At 36.0% G+C, this 25,650-nt stretch overlaps 1 protein-coding gene across 1 annotated transcript; it reads right to left on the reverse strand.

Annotated features, from left to right (window-relative positions):
* Window positions 1-11: 11 nt before the first annotated feature.
* On the reverse strand, window positions 12-25,650 carry LOC100637092 (ryanodine receptor 2). Its single transcript, XM_019999788.1, has 87 exons — window positions 25,505-25,650; window positions 25,335-25,451; window positions 24,834-24,917; window positions 24,237-24,305; window positions 23,923-24,028; window positions 23,807-23,874; window positions 23,351-23,404; window positions 23,232-23,297; window positions 23,072-23,171; window positions 22,905-23,019; window positions 22,626-22,857; window positions 22,218-22,513; window positions 22,003-22,130; window positions 21,770-21,943; window positions 21,620-21,721; window positions 21,432-21,550; window positions 21,002-21,135; window positions 20,720-20,871; window positions 20,475-20,617; window positions 20,248-20,417; window positions 20,069-20,174; window positions 19,832-19,951; window positions 19,539-19,775; window positions 19,287-19,460; window positions 19,053-19,126; window positions 18,807-18,965; window positions 18,578-18,698; window positions 18,407-18,506; window positions 18,207-18,352; window positions 18,065-18,120; window positions 17,271-18,011; window positions 16,722-17,220; window positions 15,890-16,651; window positions 15,318-15,829; window positions 15,016-15,217; window positions 14,764-14,893; window positions 14,358-14,645; window positions 12,286-12,923; window positions 12,001-12,209; window positions 11,852-11,945; window positions 11,599-11,751; window positions 11,243-11,548; window positions 11,100-11,192; window positions 10,890-11,042; window positions 10,708-10,803; window positions 10,193-10,465; window positions 9,893-10,098; window positions 9,388-9,603; window positions 7,721-8,011; window positions 7,483-7,662; window positions 7,392-7,427; window positions 7,250-7,338; window positions 6,969-7,147; window positions 6,759-6,908; window positions 6,527-6,694; window positions 6,261-6,470; window positions 6,065-6,177; window positions 5,908-6,004; window positions 5,720-5,847; window positions 5,596-5,647; window positions 5,211-5,267; window positions 5,061-5,160; window positions 4,930-5,009; window positions 4,801-4,874; window positions 4,574-4,635; window positions 4,436-4,516; window positions 4,161-4,378; window positions 3,921-4,107; window positions 3,720-3,856; window positions 3,593-3,672; window positions 3,415-3,518; window positions 3,141-3,355; window positions 2,996-3,091; window positions 2,836-2,942; window positions 2,620-2,778; window positions 2,318-2,558; window positions 2,108-2,203; window positions 1,590-1,748; window positions 1,414-1,526; window positions 1,295-1,358; window positions 1,088-1,237; window positions 892-1,026; window positions 797-845; window positions 631-738; window positions 418-580; window positions 310-361; window positions 12-243 (listed from the first exon to the last, which is right to left on the reverse strand). Exons 1-87 carry the CDS (start codon window positions 25,583-25,585, stop codon window positions 136-138), a joined length of 14,262 nt encoding a protein of 4,753 aa, XP_019855347.1. The 5' UTR covers window positions 25,586-25,650; the 3' UTR covers window positions 12-135.

Below are 25,650 nucleotides of genomic sequence, written 5' to 3' on the forward strand. Positions count from 1 at the left end.
ATTGCACCCAATCTGATGATCCAGATGATAGCCATTATGTTTTAAAAATTTATAAATAAAATTTATAGATAAATATAGCTGATATAATATGAATAATAATTAAATTATATAATAATTAGAGAGTCAGGTTTTGAACTAGTTTGCTAGAGCATCAGATGCTCTTCTCTCTTGAGTCTGAAAGCAGGTGCCAGCAGGAAAGAAATCCCACGTTTGCTCCAGATACAGACTCCATATCATTGACTCCTGTTGTGTATATATACACAGAATAACAGGGCAATCAATAATAATTTTAATTTATTGTAGTCATACCTGTCCAGTAAATTCAGTGTCTGGCTTGCTGATCAAATGAAGCAAGAAGAACCTGTATATACAATAAAAATGAATTACATACATATCACATGGAGAAATAGCAAGTACATGTAGTCCTTAAGTGAATGATGGCGGTTGATGTGAGTATCAAACTCGTGGGGATTTTTGAAATCTGCAAGAGACAGGCCGCAGATGAAACACTTGTTTTTCAATTCTTCTAATACTAAGTCGTCTTTCTTCCTCAATTCGCCAAAAGCATCAATGATGAGACCTAGAGACACATTGGACATGGCATGGAGTCAGGAAGAGGAACTGCCTTGCCTTGAAAAACAGCCAACAAGATGACAATGACAACAAAGAAGTATGTCAAATCAAACACTAGTCTCCCCAAATAGACTTGGTCTTCAAAAGCAGAGAGGATAACATCAGCTAAAATTAAAAAAAAAAGACAAAATTAACAGTAAAGTCAATCGCATTGTGTACTTGCCTATTCCACCACCTGATCTAAGACCGTGATCAATGTGAAAGAGGAAGCACTATACAAAGAGAGTAAGAATAAAGAGGAGAAATTGCTTGACTTACTGTCAACATGTTTCCACAGTTGTCCCTCACATAACCAGACTCAACCTGTTGAACATAAAACTTTCTGAAGAAGCTAAAAGCCACAGCACTGTATATGTATATGACAACTGATGTCACCACTAATGTCATCAAAAGCTGTAGACAAAACAGAAAAGCCACACGTTTAGTTGTATTTAGTCATATTGTATCATCATACTTGTTTCATGTTGATTTTTAGAGAGCGAAGGACGTTAACGAGAGTTTTAGATTGGAGGGTCAGTTCGAGTAGATGAAGAGAGAAAAAGAAAACATTGTATTTGATTCCGGCCAAACTGAGTAGACAATACCCAAGGTGATACCTGAAAGTCTATTAAAAGCAATGAATGACAGTATAAATATCATAAATATACACACAATAGCTAACCATATCACTGAAGCATATCATTACTATCCTCCATGCCTGATATCTAACATCAATCAAAGAGGCTCTACAAAAAAACATTTAATAATAACGAATGACTTATTGGCAGGCTCATTCATTACATTGCATTTGATAATTGTTCATATCTTGAAACTTCATCAAACCTTGACTTGTTAACAATCCCAAGAGCACTTGCAAGTTTGGTCCTATTCTCTGAAGGACTTTTATCAAACACCTGATGTATCAAATATTAAATACACATTAATGATAAATTATTGGATAGTGTCAGTGTCCTTACCCTTTCCTTTATTTGTCTGTCCCAGAATCGTCTTGGGAATGAAGGAGATCTCAGTGCGAGCCTGTCAAAGAAAGAGAAGTGGTCACTTGTCACAGATCCTTTGTGTTTCTCTAATCTTCTTGCAATATTCTTTTCTTTTTGAAAAATTATAAGTGGTACCTATAAACATATAATCATGGAATTAAATGATCTTTAGTATACATATACTATACATATACACAGGATTTCCCACAAAGTATGCTATTGCAAAGTGAGCTGACAAGCACTACAATACAGTGCATGGCATTTGGAGCAACTTTAAAATTCATTTAAAAAATCCAAATCAGCTCAAACTTTCTACATAACATAAAAACACGAATATGTATCAGAAAAATTATAACAATGGAGAATTCTCTCATTGTAATTTTCTTTGCAATGCCTGGGTCTTTGACCCAATTTCTAAGCAACTTGACAATCCACTGACAAGAAGCTCCATGAGCAATGTGGAAAACCCTGCATATACATGTTAATGCTATTACTTTTAAGTGCCAGAATGATACCATCAATAGACAAGAGAGAACAAAGTGTAAGTGAATGGATAAGTACAATGAAATCGAATCTTCATTTTTATCAGCCTAAAAATTATAATGTACTCCATTACTACAGACAATATTAATAAATGTTGATGCTTTGCAAGCAGCATAACAATTAGCCACAAGGAGCAGAGAGACAATCATGCAATGACATACTTGAATTGAAATGAGAATGAGAAAATTGATTAAAATTGTCGTGAGAACAAGACAATATTTAATCATGTAGTAACTGTGTGCCAAATGACCTCTCAGAGATTTAGATGCGTACATAGTCCTTGGTAAATAAAACTGGGCTGGTCGAAAATATTGCATGAAATATTGTTTGAGGAATGAAGGATTGCTAGAGGAATACTTCAATGGACCTTGACCTCCATAGAAACAGAAATCATAAAATACTCTAAAACAATGAGAAGTAATGTGTCCATTTATTAAATATTGCTGAAAATGGCTATGAGTACCTGGTGTAATGTACCAAATGAGTGAGAGGTGCTACAATTACTCCAAGAATCAATGTAAACCAAATGAATGAGAGAAGGCTATGAGCTTTAAGATAGATGTGTCCAGGATCAGTAATACCCAATGACAGAAGCTTAGTTTGTGCAGAACTCAACATTGATCTACAAGGAAGGACGTGACAAATAAATAATAATAATATTCTTTCATGAAATTCCTACCTTGTGTTATACTGTGCTGTTTCAGGAAATTGAGATTTTCGAAGATTATCTGTTCTCTTCTCTCTCTCCTCTTGCTCCACATTAAACATCCTGTCATTATACGTCATCTAAAAAAGGAAAAAACAAGCATGGCAAAAGCTCATCATTGTACAAAAATTACCTGAAAAATAGTGTCTTCACAAAAATTCATAAACTCCCCTAGCTTTTCCTTCTGGCTGGTCCAATCAAAACTGTGCAGGAAATTATGTCTCGACTCCTAAATTTTTTGAAGATACCATTTTAGTCACGCTGTTAGACCCTATTACCTTGATAGCTGGGTCATTCCATTGCAATGCGTGTGAAGTCTTAATGTGGAAGTAAACTCGCTCAACATTTCCACTCTTTCCCATCATTTCAATGCAGCCTATGTTGTCCTCAAAGTACTCGGAGAGTTTGAGGCAATTTTTCTCTATTTCTTTTAGTTTTGGGTTCCCCGGCATTGTGTCGCTTAGCTGACGTATCAAAGCACACAAATGAAAACCTAAAAAACAATGATAAAATAATAATTAATGAGAATAAAAGTATATATGAACTAGTGACCTAGTTTATGCGTAGGCTGATAGAATCTCTCAGTGAATTCCTGATAGTCCAACAGTCCATCTTTATTAGTGTCAGCTAGTTTCATTAAATACTGTATTTCGCTTCTGTTTTTAATGAAATAGTAATTTGATAATAATCATTATAAATGCAGGTGGATCTGTGAGCCTGGTACACTTACTTAGTATAAAATTGCTGTGCTCTCATTGCTTGCTCAAATTCCTGATATGAAATGAGGCCATCTTTATTGAGATCATACTCCTATCATGTGTCTAGATTAATAGATAGTTCATAATAGTTCTAATTACTTTAAATGCTGTTGATGATGAAACATCTTTCAGCTTGATAAATATATTGTAAAATGTGATAAGTTCTTTCAAGAATTGATCAGACTCGTGAAGCATGTTTAGCATGTGCTCGCCAACTGCACTAACCTTTGTAGTACCTAAAAAGATGGAGTAATATTGATTTCAATATCACAAGAAGGTATAATAATAGACTCTACTGACCTTCAAGCATAGCAAGCAGTAAAATAAAGTATTCTTCTTGTAAGCCTAACAATTCAAGAAGGAGCTCCATGTGACTGGTGTAACAGAACAGCTTCTGCTGAAGGGCGACAAAAACATGCAAAAAGCCACCCATGGCATCCCAAAAACGACTCTTAGCTAGAGCTTCCTGGTTGCCAACACAAGGGCCCTGTAAAGAGAAGAATTGTAATCAAAGTGACACTTATCAATAACGTCTCTCACCTGTATATACTCAGTGAGTGTTCTGAACAACTGCTTAGCAACTTTGAATGATAAAAGGAAGGTCTCCCTAGCAGGAAGCTCAAGCGAGTCCTGCTTAGCGTGGTACCAATAGAAATCCCTGATTGAGTCCTGGAGCTTGAGGAGATAATCAACAGTCGCTATGACAATGTTAGTGGACATGGCATTGGAGCCTTGTGTGCGAAGAAGATTTTGAAAACCTGTGAAGATGTAATTAAATATAATTTAATATAATTTCAGTTTAATGGCCTATATACCTTCATTGTGTCCTTCACATAGCAATTGTAAGAATCTGAATAGGGCAAGTACTTGATCTGATGTGGGAAACACTCTTTCACCTAATACGAGAAATGATTATTATTAAATGATGTCCATGTAAAAAGATAACACTATACCAATGTTATTTTGATCCTGTACGACAATCTGAGACTTTTCATAAATATTCCAGTCAAGAGTTCTATAGAAGCAAAATTTATATTATAATTATGAAGCAAAGTCTTATGTTGTGTAGAAATTTGAGCTCATTACAATATCTTGATTCACTGCATATATCTTTTGCAGCCATAAACACTCTTATTGTATCTCTTTTGTAATGAATACATGCCATCAATAATAATCTTACCCAAAATGTGATATCAAACCAGCTATACTAGTCCAAAACTCACTGCCGAGGGATTTTACTTTCTCCATTATTCTCTGTTAATAAATGATTATACTGATTATATTAGCATTCATGATAAGGTTAACACACCTCTTGAGCTGAAGCGTTACCTCCTTCCAGTTGTACTATGCCCAGTTTCAAGGTAATGTGGACAAGAGGACATAGTTTACCTAAAATAATGAAGAGTGATATATAGAGAGGGCAAGATGGAAAGAAAATACCGTTTGAGGAGGTTAGAATTGCCAGTATCATTTCAGGGACTTTTTTCTTAATAAGCAATCCCTGCTTTGCGACCACTTGATACCTAATGCTTTCAAAATTCTAAGAAAACAAACAAAACCAATAAAATGACAATACTCATGCATGATTACATCATAAATACTGTTTCCTTCTAATTCTTCTGCATCATCAATCATAGTCTGAAATGTCTAAAAAAGAATAAAGTGATTGTACTATGCTATGGAGGGTTTCTCACAAAGTATACTAAGTGAGTTCAAATGAGCTGACAAGCACTACAATACAGTACATGGCATTTGGAGCAACTTTAAAAATTTATAAAAATTCAAATCAGCTCAAAGTTGATACACAACATGTACGTGTATCAGGAAAAATCATAAAAATGGAGAGTTTTATCCTTGTGATTTCTGTCAAAATACCCTATAGATAGACAGTGCTGGTTTTTTGGCCCAGTTTTTAGCAACTTGACAATCTGCAAGAAGCTGTACAAACAGCCCTAATACTATGCAATATACTTACTTCAATGACAGCATTAGCAAAGGAATCATAAAGATCAGTGCTGTTGCCATACCTACATTAAAAGAGTAGCTAATGAAAAATCTGGCAACAACAAGGCATTGACTGTTCATGTTATTCATGATACCATTGTCCTGTAGATGCTTGCATTCCCAGCAATGAGAAGAGTTGTTCCAGAGGATCAACATATCTATCATTAATTAAACTAATAACAGATGATCTGGCTTGTTTCTCTTGATAATACTCTTCTTTATCCTACAAACACATGAAATTATACATACATACATACATACATGTACATAAATCATAACTTACTATAATTTCTTCACAAAGATTCTCCATATTGAATGAATGGCATTGTGAAAGCCAGCTACTTGAGTACTCTTGCAAGAAAAGGTTCATTGCTCTGTGCCTAAAGGAACATATAAGTACGAGTAAATGCCTCACTGGAGGAGGATAATAATGCACTAACTTTTTGAGCCTGTGAAAAGGTACAGCTTTTAAACAAGCCACAATGCCCTCTCTCTTCTTCCTTGACATTGCATCCCTCCATCTTTCTCTCACAATGAGGGACGGTGTGACAATCTAAGAAGACAAGAAGAAGCAACTTTCACTCATAAATATCATAAGTAGATCTGGAAATGCAGGACTACTACTGATATTATTACTTGTCTCATGAGCCGCTGGACACGAGCAAAACTTTGAATAACAAAAGGAGCAGTCTTGTATGTCATGAGAATCTGTAATATTTCTCTTTTTTCCTCATCATGATTCCTTCCATTGAGCTTGACGTCAATACCAGTTCTACTGTCGCTCTCAGCGAGACACTTAATGAGGTCTAGAATAGCTTGATCTATGTCTGCAGATGATTTACCAGGCTTTAGGAAGGTAAAGTAAGAATAAAGGAGAGTGAAATTAATGTAGAAAAACCTACTTGATCAAACAGTGGGTTTAACTGCTGGAGAAACTGGAAAGCAGATGAAGGCAAATGTCGTATGATTGTCATAGCAAATGATATCAATATGTTCCATCTTTCTGTCTTCCTTCCTCTGACATTTTGAATGAAGCTAGTGCTGCATGAGTTAAGGATTGATGAGAATTTCTATGAAAGCAAGTAAAATCCCCACATTGCCCATTGTAAAGGAGTGTTGTGCTATGGCTTGTACCTGTGAAGTAAAATAGTGATTGAGAATGAGGGCAGTGTGATGAAATAAAGTCTTATTTCTCAGATCAGCAACAAGGCTGGGGTTCTTCTCAGTGAAGAATACTAAGAATAGCAAGACTGAGACCAAATCCTGTCCATATAATTTCAATCTCTACAAAAATAAATTGATAATAATCTTGATAATGATTATACTATTAATTTAATGATTTGCCTTTTCAAATTGTTTTTGTTTGATAAGGAGATCACTTTCTTTAATGCTCAGTGACGATGTTACAAGTTGCTCCTCTTGCCAGAGTCTTGAACCACGATCACTCATTTTCATCAACAACGGAATCAAATGAGTCTTGTATACAGGGATTGAGCAATAGCTGGCTAAGTGACATACTGAACCTATTGTGAGTGCAAGAAACTGGTAAGTATGGATGAATGGAGGTATGGGGAAAAAGGAGAGAAGGAGGGGGAGAGAGAAGAGAGAGGGAGAAGTAAAAGTACAGGATAAGTCTTTCATCCAAGTTGTTTCTTTATCACCCTGGTACTCTGAGAGGATCCTCAATACAAGCTTAAGGACTTTATCCACTTCACTAAAGATCAGTACACAAAATAGTTTCATACTCACATAAATATTACCACTTACACATTAGAGCCGTTCTTTGCTTCTCTGATGGAACGACTATAAAAATATTTATCAAATAATATCACACATTTAATTTATATCTTGAGTATACTTTGTCAGCACAGGTGCAATCACAAGTGCAACAAAAGAGATTTTCTGCGTAGAAAGTTTGAGAAGTGCACCACGCTTGAGTAGAAGCATAGCAAGACGATTTTCAAAGCGGGAACACTGAAACTTGGAATCAGCTAAGCACACTTCAGATAGACACTGCCCAATAATAGACAAAGTATCACTATAGTATAGGAGAGTGAGACAAAGATTAAGCTGTATTAATTCAGTAAGTTCTGTACCTTTCAATGAAAATAGTAATTTCATTACAAACAAGTGAGAAAACACAACTAAAGACATCACTGAATCGTGATTTTACCACTCCATTGACTGGACTCATAACAATATCTTCACAACGTCTAAAAAGAGCTGTCAGTGATGGAGCAAGACAATGAGTAACGTATAGAAAGAGTTTCTTGTCAAACTGGTTTGACTGGTTAGAGTTTATTTTATTTAATGACTTTTCAAGGGACTCTAAAGTTGAGATGACGTACGAGAAAAAACTTTTAGTTTCTTCCAAAACTCCAAACTGACTAAAGAGACAAAAAGACAATAGACAACAATCATAATTTTGAAGGCAGGCACATTACATAGTGTGGTTTTATTGGTTCAGTTGGAAAAGTATATACATTGATTGTTACACAATGTATGAGTGCCATTTTTGTGATAATTATTTTGATACATTAGTAATAATAATACTACTATTAATAATAACTAATAATAATAGCAAGTATTAGTGCTGGGCGATATATCAAAACTCACGATATTTAATCGATATAATGCGGTATCGATACTTATCAATATCGAAAAAATTCGAAGGAAATATCGATAACAAGACCACGCCCATAAAATGGTTACATAACCTTAATAAATAGTTAATTATTAGGAGTAACATCTCAAAGATTACTAAAATGTATTCTCTTGGAAAGTAGATGAAGTAGCTGAAGTATATGAAGCCAAAGAAGGTTTTTGGAATGCTTTTCAATAATAATTGTCCTCAGAAATAGCTTTATTTAGCCGTTTTAGTAATATTAAAGTTAATGGGTGTGGCTTAATAACTTATCGATAAAAAATATCGATATCTTCATTTTTAGGCAATATCGTATCATATCGTATTGTTTCAAAATTTTCAATATCGCCCAGCACTAGCAAGTATAAACAGTACGAATACATTAATTGTTTATTAAAGCAGGGCAGTTTGCCCATTCAAAAATTTTTTCCTAGTTTTAAACTACACCGAATCTCTAATTCGATACACCCTTCCCTGATCTCCTTATAAATGCATATAACGTTACAAGGCTATTATGGGTTGGACTATAATGATATTCATTGCTTGTTTCTGAGGCTTATAACACAATAGTTGTAATCTGATTATCATGTACTAAAATAAACAAATTACTTCTTAAACCACTCAGCAATAAGTTACTGTACGGGTATAAAATTTTGTGGGGTATAAAATTTCGTGGGGTATAAAATTTTTCGGATTTCATGGGTGACTTCTCAACCACAAAAATTAATACCATGGAAATGCTCACTGCGCATGTGCAGCACGTGAAAATCAATCACTTATTGGAAGTGCACGTGCAAAAATGCGAAAATTAACCCCCTCAAAATTAAAGAATTAAGAGCTTTTCACTAAAACACGAAATTTTATACCCTCGAAATTTTATACCCATACGGTATTCATGAACCTAAAATCAAGCAATCTGATTGGTCAATTAAAAACAAGCATGGCAGAAGTAAAAGTTATTCAATGAGGTGGATGTATTTATGACATTTATCATACCGAGGACCTTAGGCCTGAGGTATGATAAGGCCATAGATACCAAGATTACCGACACAGAGTTGTATAACTTTTACGTAGCATATATCAACAATATAAGCTCCTATGCAATGTATGTAGATGTACCTAACATCAAGGACTTTAATGAGACTCATTGATAAAGACAACAATCGATTTAACAGTTTCTGATTCCTCTCTTTAATCGCTTGTAATTCAGTATTCCAGGAGATTTCTCCTTTTGAAGTAGTGGCTTCCCCAGGTGCTACTGTTGCAGTCTTAGAGGTACTGATAAGAAAGGAATCCAAATGGCTCCCGATGTAAGAATGAACTTCAAAAAACAGCCTAATAAAAGAGAGAGGGAAATAAAGACCCTAATCTATACTACTAGACTTATTTATTATTATTATTATTATTATTATTATTATTATTATTATAAAGACAAACACAATAGGATGGCCGAAAGAGAGAGGCAAAAAGGGAAAGCCCATAAAAGAGAAACAAAAATTATTATTATTAGTATTAGTATTATTATTACTATTATTAGTATTATTATTATTATTACTATTATTATTATTATTATTATTATTATTATTATTATTATTATTATTATGAGGCTTTCTCTTGCTCATACTTTATTAATGGTATTTTCTCATCAAGGGTAGCAAAGGTGAGCCTCCTCTCTTCCCCCTCTATGTTAGGATTGAAATAGCTGGCGTGGGTATTGAGGTAGGAGCAAAAAGCAGGAAAAATCTCCTGTTTATGAGACTGACAGCGACAAGTATAACCAGCAGTGCAACAGCATTCATACCGTAATACTGTTAAGAAACACTCAAACAGCTAAAAATAAAAGAAAATATTATTATAGTATTATTTTGTACTAGCTGTTTTTATGCAGACTCATTGTACTAATATTGCATGAATGTGGAGTTACCTGTAGAGAGAAAGGCTTGCTGTCAATAGTTTTTGATAGCATGTACTGCATTGAGCCTGGTATAGCTGCAAATGGATTAGCTACAGTTAAACCTTTAACTTTCATAAACTTTAAGAAATCCTCAATAAGACCGTAAGACCTCCTGTTTGTTTTTTCGTAGTACATCAACCTGATTGGGTCGTAAGTTCCAAGATCACTCTGAGTGTCTCCCCTTTCTTCAACTGTAGGAAGCACTATATGATTCATTATAGTGTTGGCTGAACTAACAATGATCTACAAATTAAGAACAATCATTTTAAATTATGAGTGCTAGCTATACGTAATTTTACTCAACCCTTTTAATACATAATTTCTTGGCCTTTAGGAACAATTAGGTTCTTAATACTATTTACTGATATACACTTTGAATGCTATAGCAATAGTCATGAGTCTTCAGTGACATATCAAATACAAAGTACTAGCTCCATAATGCAGTGCAAGTGGATGGTGTGTCCATTATAATGTAATATACTCACAAGAGCGTGTAGTGGCAATTCTATTTGATCCAAATCTACAACTAATGGTTCGTATGAGTACCACGTATCAGGATCATCTGTTATGGTTCTTAATACCTAACAACAATGAGAACAACAACAACAACAACAATAATCAATAATAACAATAATAATAATAAACACAAAAACAATAGTTCACCGACCTTCTTTTTATTTGCCCCAAATAAACACAACAGTTTAGGCTTTAGTGGTATACTCTCCAATTGTCCCCCACCATTGCCTTCATTAAACACACAACCATAAAATAAGAGCACCTGCAGAACCTGTTTGACCTCATCAACCACCCTATCACCCAACTATAACAATAAATAAAATCATAAATACATCATTACAAATGTAGAGCTAATTCTCACCTCATCATTAATGTATTCAAAAGGTCTTAGCCTGTCATCATGATACGTATCAGGGTTGCTTACGTGATCATAAGACCAACCGTTTACTTGTTGCTGTAAGAGAAGAATATGAGTATTACAAAGAGACAGAATTAATGTCTTACCATTTCATATACCCAATTCTCGTGGCAAAACTTGGCAAACTCAAACACGTGGGAATGATATTCGCTGGAAAACTCAATTTGATCAATATAAGCCGATAGATTATTGACAATCCTTGTAAGAGAGGAGCCTTCATCCTCTAATGGAGGGGATGGAGTTGAGGATGGAGTTGAAGTATGAGAAGGAGAAAGAGTAGCAGTCTCCACTGATAGTGCCTTGAGTTCTGCAATAGGAGGAACTAGTATCTCTGGCAATATAGCACAAGCAAGAGATTCTAAACACTGGTTAATGATACCAGCAATTGATGCCTATATTAAAGAAAGTAAAGTTTAAGTATTTGCATGCACTAATAGTCTACCTCCTTAGCATGACAGAGTGACTTAAGAACCAAGCTGAAGAGGAGAGCTATGTACACTCTTTCCTTGTGAGATGGACGACATAATTTGTACTGACCTATCACAGACCCTGTCGTATAATAACGCGAGTGATGAGAATGGTGAACGGTCAGAATCTAGGAAAATAAAAACACAATTATAAGCAGCTTTTTCTTTGATTATGTGCTATAGGCAATTAATGCTAAACTCGGCCTTGTTCTCTCTCACTTCACTCACTTTGAGTGCTACAGTGAAGGAAGGCTTGCTCAAATCTTTAATATCGTCCATTATCATTGGCAGTAACTTAAGTATAGATGGAGGGGGGAGTGTCCTATCAGAAATGAAATAAGAGAGAAAGAGTAAGAGAAAAAAAGAGTAGCATTTACTTTGTCATAGTAATAAGAAATTGCTCTATCATTCTTCTGTGAGAATCAGTAGCTAACGCTATCAGTTGGTAGACCTCATGAATGAGATTGAGCAGTAATGGAAACTCTGACAGCAAGTCCAATGTGGAGGACTGATGCTCAAGATAAGGAAGAACGTGACAAGAAATATAACGTAAGTACACAAATGCATCATACTTAGTTTTCTTAGCCTTTATATATATAGAGAGAGGGGGAAAGGAGACAAAGTGTAAATGCACACTAAGCTTATATACATGCATGACATACTTGATGTATGGTAGCTTTTATATCAGGTAGAAAAGCTTCTCTAATGAGGTCTAGCACCAAACGCTTATCACTCTTTGAGTAGACACGATCAAGGAAAACCATCAAAGCCTCTTTGTGTGTAGGAGGCATGACGTTCATAGGGAGGGAAAGCAAGTCCCTTAGGTCCTCTAGTCCTATGAGTGTCCTTAGGAAAGGGAGTATATGCTCAGTGCTGTATTTGACTTTACGGGTGCAGCTGAAATTCTTCCTTGTGTCAATGGAGGGAGCACAGAGTCCAAGGACACGGACCAGTAGAGTGTAAAACGAGACTGTCAGTTCGGATGTTAGTGCACTGAGTTGTTTATAGAACAAGTTGAGAGTGCTTGACCTGTGTAGAGACCTTTGACGATAGTCAGACTGCGAGACCTGAGGTAACTCGGTATCAGAGGCAAGCCTAACGATGGTATCTGTGAGTCTGGAACTAGCTCTCGTCAGTCTCTTGGGTTTCTTGGTGGTCTTAAGTGAGTTGATTTGTGAAAAACAGGAGGAGAACATCTTAACAAGTGAGAGATGCTGGTTGATGTAGCAGGGCCCGAGGCAGTCAGGCTGCTGTATAAGGAGACGAATAATTGCAGCAGCATTCTCTTCAATAGTTTCACCTAAAGGAAGAAATGTCTCTATATAACTTGAAAAATTGAAGTCGAAATCAGCTCAAACTTTCTATATAGTATAAGGACATCAATATGTATCAGAAAATGTAATAAAAATTTGGGGTGATTTTGGAGCCATTTTTTAGAAAAAACCATGAGCTATATGGTATTTTTCAGAATTTTGATACTTTTTAAAATGGCCGTAACTTGAAAAATTGAAGTCGAAATCAGATCAAGCTTTCTATATAGTATAAGGACATCAATATGTATCAAAAAATGTAATAAAAATTTGGGGTAATTTTGGAGCGATTTTTAAGAAAAAACCATGGGCTATAGCCTTGGGTATTTCTTAGAATTTTGATACTTTTTTAAAATGGCCGTAACTTGAAAAATTGAAGTCGGAATCAGCTCAAACTTTCTACACAGCATAAGGACATCAGTATGCATCAGAAAATGCAATAAAAATTTGGGGTGATTTTGGAGTCATTTTTTGGAAAAAGCCATGGGCTATAGCCTTGGGTACTTTTCAGAAATTTGGAGTTTTTAAAAAATGGCCATAACTCGAAAAATTGAAGGCGGAATCAGTTCAAACATTCTACACAACATAAGAACATCAATATGTATCAAAAAATGTAATAAAAATTTAGGATGATTTCGGAGCCATTTTTTGGAAAAAACCATGGGCTATAGCCTTGGGTATTTTTTAGAACTTTGGTACTTTTTAAAATGGCCGCAACTTGAAAAATTGAAGTCAGAATCAGTTCAAACTTTCTACACAGCATAAGGAAATCAATATGTATCAAAAAATGTAATAAAAATGGGGGGTGATTTTGGAGCCATTTTTTGGAAAAAAACATGGGCTATAGCCTGGGCACTTTTCAGAAATTTGGAGTTTTTAAAAAATGGCCATAACTCAAAAAATTGAAGGCGGAATCAGTTCAAACTTTCTACACAGCATAAGAACATCAATATGTATCAAAAAATGTAATAAAAATTTGGGGTGATTTTGGAGCCATTTTTTAGAAAAAACCATGGGCTAGCTATCCTTGGGTACTTTTCAGAAATTTGGAGTTTTGAAAAAATGGCCATAACTCAAAAAATTGAAGTCGGAATCAGCTCAAACTTTCTACACAGCATAAGGACATCAATATGTATCAAAAATGTAATAAAAAAATGGGAGTGATTTTGGAGCCATTTTTTGGAAAAAACCATGGGCTATAATAGCCTTGGGTATTTTTCAGAACTTTGATACTCTTAAAATGGCCGCAACTTGAAAAATTGAAGTTGGAATCAGCTCAAACTTTCTATATATAGTATAAGGACGTCAATAGGACAATGTGTTATATAGTGTAATGCCAATTCTTCAAAGTTTCTGCTCCTCCTAAACTATGTGTACATGCAACATAAAGAGGACATGACACATAAACAGAGAGAGAGGATTACCATTAACATAAACTGCTGCTTGTAAGAACTTGAGACACTTTTCAGCACCAGTGGGCAGCCATTCCATGGGCATGGCATCATACAATACTGACATCTTGTGAATTGGACTTGAAATAGTGTTATTAGCAGTGCTGGAAGCCTCATCTTCATACTTCATCATCTTATGCATTAACTGTACCACCTTGTGGAGTATGCCCTCATTGGAGAGTGTCATAACTAGCTGGAGGTTGTTGCTTATGGTAGCAATAGCAACATCAAGAGGATTGGTACTATTGCTTGCTACCTGATCTAAAAGAAGAAAATAAAAAATAATAATTATTATTTATATTTTATTATTTTCAAACAACAGTGCTAATAAGAAAAAGGTTTATTTATTCATAACTATTATTTATCAGTCTTGGCTTACCAGAGAATATTAGACATTCGTCCAAGAGATACTGAAGATGCTCAGAGAGTGCAATTTGATTCTGATGACTAGTCTGAGCAAAAGAGCAAAGGAATTTGCAGCAGTCTTCAACTATATCAGCAAACCCTTCCTACAATAAATAACAAAAAAACAATGACAACAACAACAATAATAATAGATCTAATACAAAAATTATAATGTAAATGATTATGCATGTAAAATTAGTATAAAACTAATAGAGTGACTACTTACATCACTGACAGCTAGTTTAAGTGTCTGAGTCATGCCAACAAACCCACTGCTGCTCTCAGTGCCAAATGATGATGGGAATGCACTGGAGAGAGTCTCACTGAAGCTGAAGTAGCTCTTCATGACGTTGATGACAAGACTGTGGACTCCGGCAAACCTCAACAAGTCGGGATGACGTTGGAAGAGATCACAAGTACTCAATTCCCTACCAAGGAAAATGCCAGCATTAAAAATTATTATTACAATAAAAATGTGATTTATTCTTTATGCATAAAATCTTAACTTTATTTTAAAGATTCACTTACTGCAACAGCTCCTGGAAAACAGGCTCTTCCTCTTCACCAAACCCAACCACAAGCATCTTCCTCATCTTACCCAGTGCAGATCTGAATTTTGAAATCTCGCCGGAAGAGAACTCGCTGTACTGCTCAACAATGTACGTCCTCTGGATAGCTTTCCGGAGCATCTCAGACTCATTGAACTGTCTGTACAAGAGTTTGTAGGTTTTCTCTGCCATTTTGATATCAGAGATTGTGCTCCTGGACCATCTGAGGACAGTCGATATGATGACATCTCTCAGTTTGTGAAGACTAGAGGTGTCCGGACTATTCTCGCTCTCACTGGAGCTGCTCCTAACAGTAACCAAACTGACCAGTTTGGCTAGTTTTTGAAACGATGATAGGTCTGCCGTCTGATTGATGGACGATGGGATTCCGTTGCAGTGCAAGCTAAGGTCAGCGTGAAATGATTGGAGGGAGTCTTTAAGAGATTCACTAGTGAGACACGAGTCTGATGAAAATGACAAGAGAGTGTTTAACTAAAGAAAAAAAGACAAAGAAAAGGATTAGTCTTTTTACTACTTCTAACTAGTATATACCTGTTTTTCAGTTGGAGTATTAATCTCTTGTATTACTAGAGGAGACAGGAACTGATTAGGATCACTCTCCATCACTCTCTTCCTTTGATCCTCTTGTAGCTCTTCAACAAACCCACTGGCAAACTCTATGATATGATCCAGCCTTCCCTGGAGCTGTGCATCGCACAAATGATCCAATATATCACACAGCACTGACTGTATCTGTGGGTCCTTAGTAGGCATTGTTAGTATGTAGAAATTAGCCTTGTGGCCAGAAGGGGCTAATGAAGGGTGCAGTAAAGAGAGAAGTCTTTCAGAGTCTTGTAGCATTCCCAGTACTAGGAAACAATCGACAGCTTTAAGCAAAGGAAGAAAGAGGCAGTTGTTGTATTCTGCTGAAAGCATCCGGCAGGTCATGACGTCTGCTAAAATGACGCTGTCAAGAACTTGAAAAGTGATATCCTTGAGGACACTCAGTTGATAATAATGACAGGACGAGAGCCACTCCTTTTCTGTATTGCAACAAATTGTGACCGTACGATTAAGCAAAGAATTAGAGGAGTGTCTTCTTCCTGCATTATAAGAGGAGGAAGGAGAAGAGGTAGAGCATGATACACAGTCTGAGGCAAATATGGAGTCTTGTCTAATGAGCTGGTGCTCCAGAACCTTGTGCTCAAGGTAAAGTGTATTGACGAGATTGAATGACTCAGCAACTAATTGATAGCTCCAGTAAGAGGACTTTATTGAATGAACCAGCTCCTTCCAACTAACTATTTTATTAACCTATACAAATGACAAAAATATCATGATATATTAATAATGACAAAATATACTTAAGGGCAATGATCCTCACCATTTCAGCAGCTTTGGAATTATCATGCATGCAGCAGGCGCGATAGGTTCTAAGTGTTTCCACGTGGAACGAATAGAGAGATGGGGACTCAATCAGCTCCGTCAGTCTCATTACATTACCTTCCTGAGGCAGGCACAAATGAGTGATGTCATACGAAGGCATATTAGGAATATAAAGACAGGACTCTGTGGGATACAGAGAAGAGCGATCATCCATTTGATACCAGCAGCTATCAGAAATACTCATGAGTTTCATTGACGGTAGCAGATTAGGGAAAGTATCCTTGTAATATTTGCCAAGAAGAGCCTTGACTAGAGGCTGGCATCCTTTGGCTGGTCCAAATGAGAACGAGCCAATTTTAAGATATTTTGGTCTAGTGATTAGGATTGGGAATAATCTTCCAGGTGCTCTAACTCTAAGCTCAAACACAGCATTCTTGCTGTAAGAGAGACAAGAGAACTTCATTAATCCAGTGCTAGGATTAATCACACAGTCAACCCTAGATAATAAAATAATAATAATAACAATACTACTACTAATCTTCCTTACTGAGTATCAGTAGCTAAGTAAACTGATTCATCCACTTTAAGCAATGCACTCATTTTCAGTAAATAAGCTGCACACTGATGCTTTCTCAGTACATGCTCCTTACCAGTAACTCTAAATGAGCTACTCTCATCATCATCATCATCTTCTATTGGCCATTCTTCGATGGATTCTAGCTGACTACGTCTTTTCTTAGTGCTAGTAGTCGAGTTTGTATTCATTCTTCTCTTTACGCCATCTTTCATTGTATCTCCTCTAGAAAAGACATCCTTGACACCTGTTTCTTCAAATTCCTCAAACATTGCGTCTCCAAAAGGGCTGTCACTATCTGATATCAGTTCGATGGTGGCATTAGCATTAAGAATGAGGTCATCAGAATGAGTATGAAAGTCGTTTGGATCGTACAAAAAATCTTCTCTAGCCCAGCCAAAGTATACAGCTGATGGTGCTTCGCCTGCTGGCAGAGTAACTGAAAAAGAATACTTCTCTCTATCATCATCATTCTGACTTTCCTCTGAGCCTCCTTCTCTCTCATCCACCGGATCATCTTTGTCCCTCCTCTTGTCTAGGGTCATCTCAACTCCCATGTTAAGTCGCAGGCAGGTCAGTTTTGCCTCGTTGCTATTGACAGTCAGTTCATCCTCTTTGGTCTTTGTGATCTTGAGGTACGAGTGAGAGGGTGTGATGTCTTTGAACTGGTGAGATACGTGTGAGTACCATAATGGTATCCTAACTTTTATATCACTGATAACAAAATAAATGAGATTATAATTACACATAATAATGGTTACAGTTACTTTTCAATTGAGCGGTAGCCAGCAGTTATATTGCGAGAAGAAGAGGTTTCTTGATCCTAAGAATAAATGAAGGTAGTGATATATATAATATCTTTCTATCTCTCTGTACTACTTTACTTTTTCTTTTTAGTTCATTGCTTACTTTCATAGTTGTTAGGATCATTTGAACTTGTTCTCCCATAAAAACGGACACTGCTGGGACATAGAGCTCATTCCTGGGTAGATCACTGAACGCAATACCACTCTGATGAGTGAGACTTAAGAGCAGTTTATCATTACAAGCAAATGCTAAAAAAAGAAAGAGTGAGGGTATAAGAATATACATGAACATAGTCAACATACACATTGTCCCTTCATCAAGGTCTAGCAGACAAGTTATCTCATCTCCTTCTTCTAAGATGTGACCAAAATTCTCTGAGAGACCATCATGCCACTTGACAACCTAACAAAATACAAATAATTTAATCTTAAAAACACTATCAAGTGTGTGTGTGTACAATAGATTAAGCATACATTGTGTCCATCAATGGCGTAAGAAAAACTATCAGATCCAAGCAAAGATGAAGAGGAATAGCGTGGAATAGCCCAACCAATACGAGACATCCTACCTTTCAATAACTTCACTTTAAAAAACCTGAGAAAAGTATAAAATAGTACGTTTACATTTGTACCTTCACATTGACCAATAGTTAAATACACTATTATTAGTTTATCAGTACTTGTTTAATGTACATGTACATACCATTTTCCACTACCAGTGCAATAGCCTAGAAATTGTCCCCGGAAGGTTCTAAAAGATACTAAAGTGTGTCCGAGATCACGTTTAAGATAATCAATAGGTGGAGATTGTACAGTGTAACCAAGTGAACTCAAAACTAACAGACTCTTCTTTACTACAAGCCTAAAAAAGAGCATTTATAATGTTCTTCATTTATTCTATGCATGCATTATTCTTGATTTCTCCATTTCCATTATACTCCTCACTTACTCGTATTTCTTTTTAATGTCCAATGGTAAGCACTGATATGGGACAAGACAGCAGTCCTGCATTACTTGCGGGCGCTATAAAGTTTACAAACATAATCAAACATAAATTAATATAGATCTACATTGTCATTAAATGATTAATTAAATTAAAGAACAATCAAGTCAAAATAATAAACACACACATACATTAATGCAATGGTGCTATAGACTTAGAGTACAAATATCTTTCACTTACAGTTGTGACTCCATATTTCCATCCTTTGCTCATTCTCTCCTTTGACCACTTGTTATGCTCTATCTCTGATAACTGTGTGATCAGTGGTTGCAATGAGACTGGGAGATCATCCAGCAGCTCTAATGGACAAGGCTTGAAACCATTCAACTGTAGGTAAGGATCATCAGGAAGATCCTAAAGAAATATTGACCACATAATACACACAAACAATAAAAAAATGATTATAAATAAGCACAAGGCTTTACTCTGTACCTGATGGGAGATGGGGTGTGTGTCTGTAGCAGATATCCTACAGCCAAGGGAAATAAGTGTAGCAATGAGGTTCCTTCCCTCTTGTATCCTCTGCAGTTGAACGTCCTTAGGAAGATGAGGAAAGGCCGTGAGATTAGGAGAGGAATGACCCAAGACTATTTGTGAGACAGCCCAAGTATCGTGAGACTCAACAGCAAGGTCATTGATCAACTGGTGAAGCCTTGACGGTATAGTAACCTATAAATAGCATATGATAATACAATGCATTATAATACTTTATTTATTGTTCTTACATTAGTTAAGTCAGGTACTGAAGGACGGAACCAAACCGAGTCATTATACTGGATTGGTCCATTAAGTATCCTCTCATTAGAATCACCAACACACACAAACGGATACAAACAAATCTTCTCCTAATAAAAACAGTTATTTAGAGTCAAATTAATGCATTTATGAAAACTGAAACATAGCATAAAAGTGTCAATATGTATTTTTAAAATATTAATTTTTGATTGGTGTTGAATCATTACTTTTTTCCCATTTGCTTTCTGTTCAATAAAACAAGAAAGAGGTTGATATCCAATTGGAGGAGCAAAATATAAATCGCCATAACCAGAACCAAAACACAACCTTGCACTAAAAGAGAGAGAAAACATGAGATGCATAAATCAAGAAAAAAGAGAATATATTAAACATCATTTTCATATACTTTTCAACTCCGCCAGTAAATGATACAGCTGGTACTGCAATCGTGTTCTCATTTAAATGAAAATTAACTAGGAGTGGAAACAATTGACCATTGATGGTGAACATGAGTGTCCCTTTCTCTAAATCCAAACAACAGCCGTACACAGTTACATCCTGCTCATCTTCAGGACTCTATAAGTAAAAGGAAGAGTTTAATGAAATGAAATATTAATAATAATCATATATTACTTGTTTTTTGAATTGTCCTTTGGCCAATGGGATTGATTGAAGGCCATATTTTTCACTGTTCATCAAAATATGCTGACCATCAAATGATACAGAGCTGCCATCATCACCTATGCCTCCTTGAGTAGCCATTGATCCTTTACTCTCTATCATATAAAAGAATATATATTTATTATTTTAATAACCACTTTCTTCACATAATACACATTCCTTCATTCTCTCATTTCATTACAGGCATTAGGCTGTACTTGGATATGGAAGAAAGTTTAAGTACTGCACACATCCAATCCTAATGTATGGCTTTGTTCCAGCTGCTTCAGATCTGGTCCATTGAACCTCAAAATACAACTTAGTAGCCTCTACATTATCTTTACTGGATAGAAACACATTCGCATACATACTACAATAAGAGAGAGACAAAGAAGTGAAGTAATATAGGTATTACATGGAAGTAAATTATTATCAATAATAATAATAATAATAATAATAATAATAATAATAAGACTAAGGATGTGTACATATAAACTAACCTGTATAGTTTAGGCATCAATGATGTATGCAGCAACAGTTGGTGAGAGTCTTGCAAGAGGCGACATATTTGTAACTGTTTCTCTCTCATAGCTACACCTTGACAGACTGGGAGCCTTCCCAATAGACTCATAACCTTATAAATAAATTTATTAATAAGATATTAATAAAATAGGTGAGAGACCATCAATATTATTAAGGCCCCTATACACCAGGCAATGCTACTGCAGGCAATCTGTGGTTACTTTGATCTTCAGGCAACACTGTTGCCTAGAAAAGAAACATGTTCTATTCTAGGCAACACATTGCTTACAACATCAAAGTAACCACACATTGCCTGCAATAGAATTGCCTGGTGTATAGTGGCCTTTACATGTGTATGCTAGTACATATCATCAATCATCATCACTTAATATTAAGAGTAGAGCTCACTTTGTGATCTCTTCCATGACAGTAGAGGAGTGTGAAGAGGTGTCTGACATTCTCTTCAGTTAGTGACAATAAAACTTCAGGACTCTCCTCCAGTAGACAATCCATCACTTCAAGCATTGCTGAGAGAGAGAGAGAAAGGGGGGGAGGAGGAGGATTTAGATACAAAGAGATAAAACAGTTCTCCTTACGATGAAGTAAACTAGGATTATTGATCAGCTCAAACATGTTTTGTATGCTCTCTCTATTAGCAAACCTCCTGCAAGCCAAACGGTTCCCTTTAACAACATTAGCTGAAGGAATTAAATCAATAAAAATGAATAAATCAATCACTAGTTTACCTAGAATCCTGCATAAAGCTTGCTGGATCTGGAGTCCATTTGAAGTGACATCATGACCATAATGAGAGACTGTCTTCCTGAGGAGAGCAAACACCATGTTGGCTGTGCCATGATTCAGAAGTCTTGTCTGTCTGTTTCTTAATTTCATCAACAAATCTTGATATGTGTGAATATCTAAAGGCAGTGAATATCCATCTCTTTCACTCTTCTTCTATTGCTCTTTCCTCACTTACCCATGATTTCCTTATTTGGAGGTATCAAAAAAACTAAAGACTCATTCAATTTTGCTAAAGTTTTCTCTTCAGCTGATTCCTTGATACTTCTAATGGACCTATCATTAGTCGACTGACCCTGGATCCTCCTGAAAAATTAAAAGATTAATAATACAAGTGACAATGAGCAAAATAAAGGCTACTATAAAATACAATTTATAATGATAAATCCTTACCTCATAGCTTCAGAGAAGGCAAGCATGACAGTCTCCAGCTCATTACAGACGACAGTACTGAGTGCTATATGCATTGCCTTGAGTGTTGTAAAGCTAAAGCCATGAGGTTCGTCTGAGAGAAGAGCTCTTGGTGGTCCACTGAATCCTGTCCTGAGTCTCCGGAGGGAAGGACCCATGAGCTCAAGAGTGACCCACAACTTTGAGGAGATGTGGTAGAGGGAGACCTCAGTTTCTCCCATTTTAATGGTGGGAGTCCCCATCCCCTCTCTCTTGTAATTAATAGGAGGGACTGGGGACTAAGAGAGAGAAAAAGAAAGAAAGGGAGTGTAAGTGACATAGAACTCTTAGTACAATGTCCATGTACATTAGAAAAGTACAGGCTCTCAGAGTCACTCATATTTCACTTACTCCTTTCTTTACAAAACAGAAGCAACAAGGGTCCCTTTGAGCATTCTTTCCATCAACCAAAACAAGCTGTCGGTTCTGGTCCACTCCAAGGTACATCCCACTGACCATGTGACGCAAGCGAAAGGGTTGACCATACTCTATGAATGCCCGCCCATAACTCACACCAGAGAGCATCACCAGCCACAGGGACCTCAACTCCAGCTTGACTGATTTATCTTCGAAATAAACCATTCTAAAAATTAAAAAATGAATGCAGTATTTGTGATGAATTGTGCTAACCTTTTTGCGTCGTTAACTGCCAGTGGGTCCTCAAGAGATGAGAGTGGTATGGACATTAGTTCATCATCACGATGAGCAACCTTCAACTGTATGGGGTCTCCAGCATTGACATAACCTAAGACATGAGGATAGATTACAATGTAACTACAGTACTAATATCTGATTACCATTAAGTAATCCAGCATTTGCTGCATGGGAACGGATGATATCAATTATCCAGGTCCAAGGAGAGAATGTTGCTACTGGTATATCAGTAAAAGTATCATCCTATTAACAACAACAACACAACAATAACAATAACAACACAACAGCTACTATTATACTTACATCAAAGTCAATGCTTAAGCTGGTACTAGTGGTATCATATGCTACTGGTCTTTCATGAGGTAGAGACTGTAATCGAAATAATAGTAATAATAATAATTATTAATAAGAATAGTCCTTACCAAATATCGTCCTGTTCCAAGATTAACTAAATGTATATCATCACCAGCTTTCACCTATAAATTACAGACGTGAGGGCAATTATATTAAAACAGTTTATGAATGCTTTTATCAAATAGAATTATGTAGTAATTTAATTTTGAAGCAACTTTAAAAATTCATAATAAAATCCAATTTTGACTGGAATCAGCTTAAACTTTGTACATGATGTAAAAACATCAAGAGTAGATTTGTATTTTTAAAAATTATAAAAATTGAGAATTTTTTCAAGCCATTTTTGACAAAATTTAGCCAAAGACCCAAGGCTATTAGCCAAAGACCCAAGGCAAGGCTATAGCCTTGGGTTTTTGGCCAAATTTATGAATTTTTAAAGTTGCTAAAAAAATTGGGCATGCCTTTGGTGATTGGCCTATCTTTATCTATATCTCTCCCTCCCTCTCCTCCCTTCTCATATTAACCTTCTCTCCCTCAGAGCGCTGGTTTGTTGCTGGCCGAATAACAAACCAACAATACTCATCAACTTGAGCTGCAAAAAAATTAATCAATCACAACACGAATCCCAACCATCACTAACCTTTCTGGTTCGGTGAAGAAGAGCCAATCAAATAATGAGAATGAAAGTCATTCATCTTATACTTGCCAACTCTGCCCGCATGATGGGGCAAGCAACGTAAATATTTCTAAATAATAATAAGCAAGGGAAGAAATTAATGAGAATAGAAGGAAGGAAAAAGTAATATTAACAGGCTAAAATAATAAAGGAAGAGGAGGTCAAAAGTGCATAAGAAAGCTATTAAATCATACATGGGCATAACTCTAATTGCTTTGAAGTAACATGTACATGCTCCTAAGTATAACATAATGTGTGTATTTATATGAGGTACTCACATATCCACTGGCCATTCTTAACAGTATGGCTTGTCCATAAAGCAGTACACGGCATCCTTTAGCTTGACTCTACACGTCATAATTGAGAGTAATAATAAATACAAAACAATATTATAACTTGTCATTATAAATACAATGATTCCACTAAAATACAAACGGCCTTTGATGAGAGCTGAGCATGCAAGGTGCTGTGTGTATACAGCAGGGACAGAAATATGATGGGCATGAAATTACACTCTTTAAGCAAACCCATATAACATAGAGGGAGTGTTTATATTATGGCTTTAGTAGAAAGGGCTTAACAAGCAAAGCAGTTATCATTCCATCTAAACTCAAAGTAAAAGCTACATGCATCAGAATCATGGTCACAGTTATGTAGTTGCGTTTAAAAAATCAATTTTCTTGTCCTGATGCTGGCTCTTGAAATGGAAAAGACAACAAATAAACATAGCTTAATTGGCAAAGTGACAAGAAAAATAAATACAAACAGGAAGATTAACATAAAAAATACTCGTTGGAACATTATGTCAGTGACACATTTACACAGATCAGTTAATAATGCCTAATGATAATAATGTACATGTACTTCCTATATACCTCTTTCTCATTCCAGCCGTGTATAGCATGAGGAGATATTGCATCGAAAACCTCAAAAATATGTCTCCAAATCACAGTAGGCTCCTATTTACAAAAGGTGAGAAATAAAAGAATGAGGAGGTATCATGATCATCAGGTATGACGCTAAAAATGCAAATGCTATTTACACAAGGCAAAAAATGATATGTTTAATATTACATTTGAGACTTGTGTAGCTCACACACACACAGCCACAACAAAGTAGTTCAATACCATATGCACTGTCTATTAATTATTAACTATGGACATAATAAAATGCAATTATGGCATAATGATATTAGGAAACATTATCCCTCTCACACACACTGCAGTAGATCAAGTGTGAGCATTGCAAATAATTTGAGTATCTAGATCTACATGATGCATGAAATCAAAGATAAATGCAAATGGTTTTATTGCAATCTCATTCAGTATCAATTAGACTTATTACTGATAGTTTAATGCATGATTGAAGTTGCTGACCTGATCGTCTGACGGCTCCAGGAGAACAGTACAGTACTGCGTACCGAAACCAGTGGAAAGATAATGCTTCACTATTCTTCCAGTAGTGGTAGACGTTGCAAAACCAACGCTGTCTCCCTAAAAGGCAGGGTTAAAGCCAGAGATGGGAGCCTACAGAGGTGTCAACTCACTGTTCTTATGTATATACAGGAGTCCACATTGTCTGAAGAGGCCCCGCCGGGTCGGTCAGTGTTGCCTGTGCTTCTGTGCATTCTCTCTCAGAGCAGAAAGAACACCAACAACCATAAATATTACAACTAGCCCCACTGAGCTTTGA

This window comes from Amphimedon queenslandica, unplaced genomic scaffold, assembly GCF_000090795.2.
Source record: "Amphimedon queenslandica unplaced genomic scaffold, v1.1 AMPQUscaffold_13237, whole genome shotgun sequence".
Lineage (NCBI taxonomy): Eukaryota > Metazoa > Porifera > Demospongiae > Haplosclerida > Niphatidae > Amphimedon > Amphimedon queenslandica.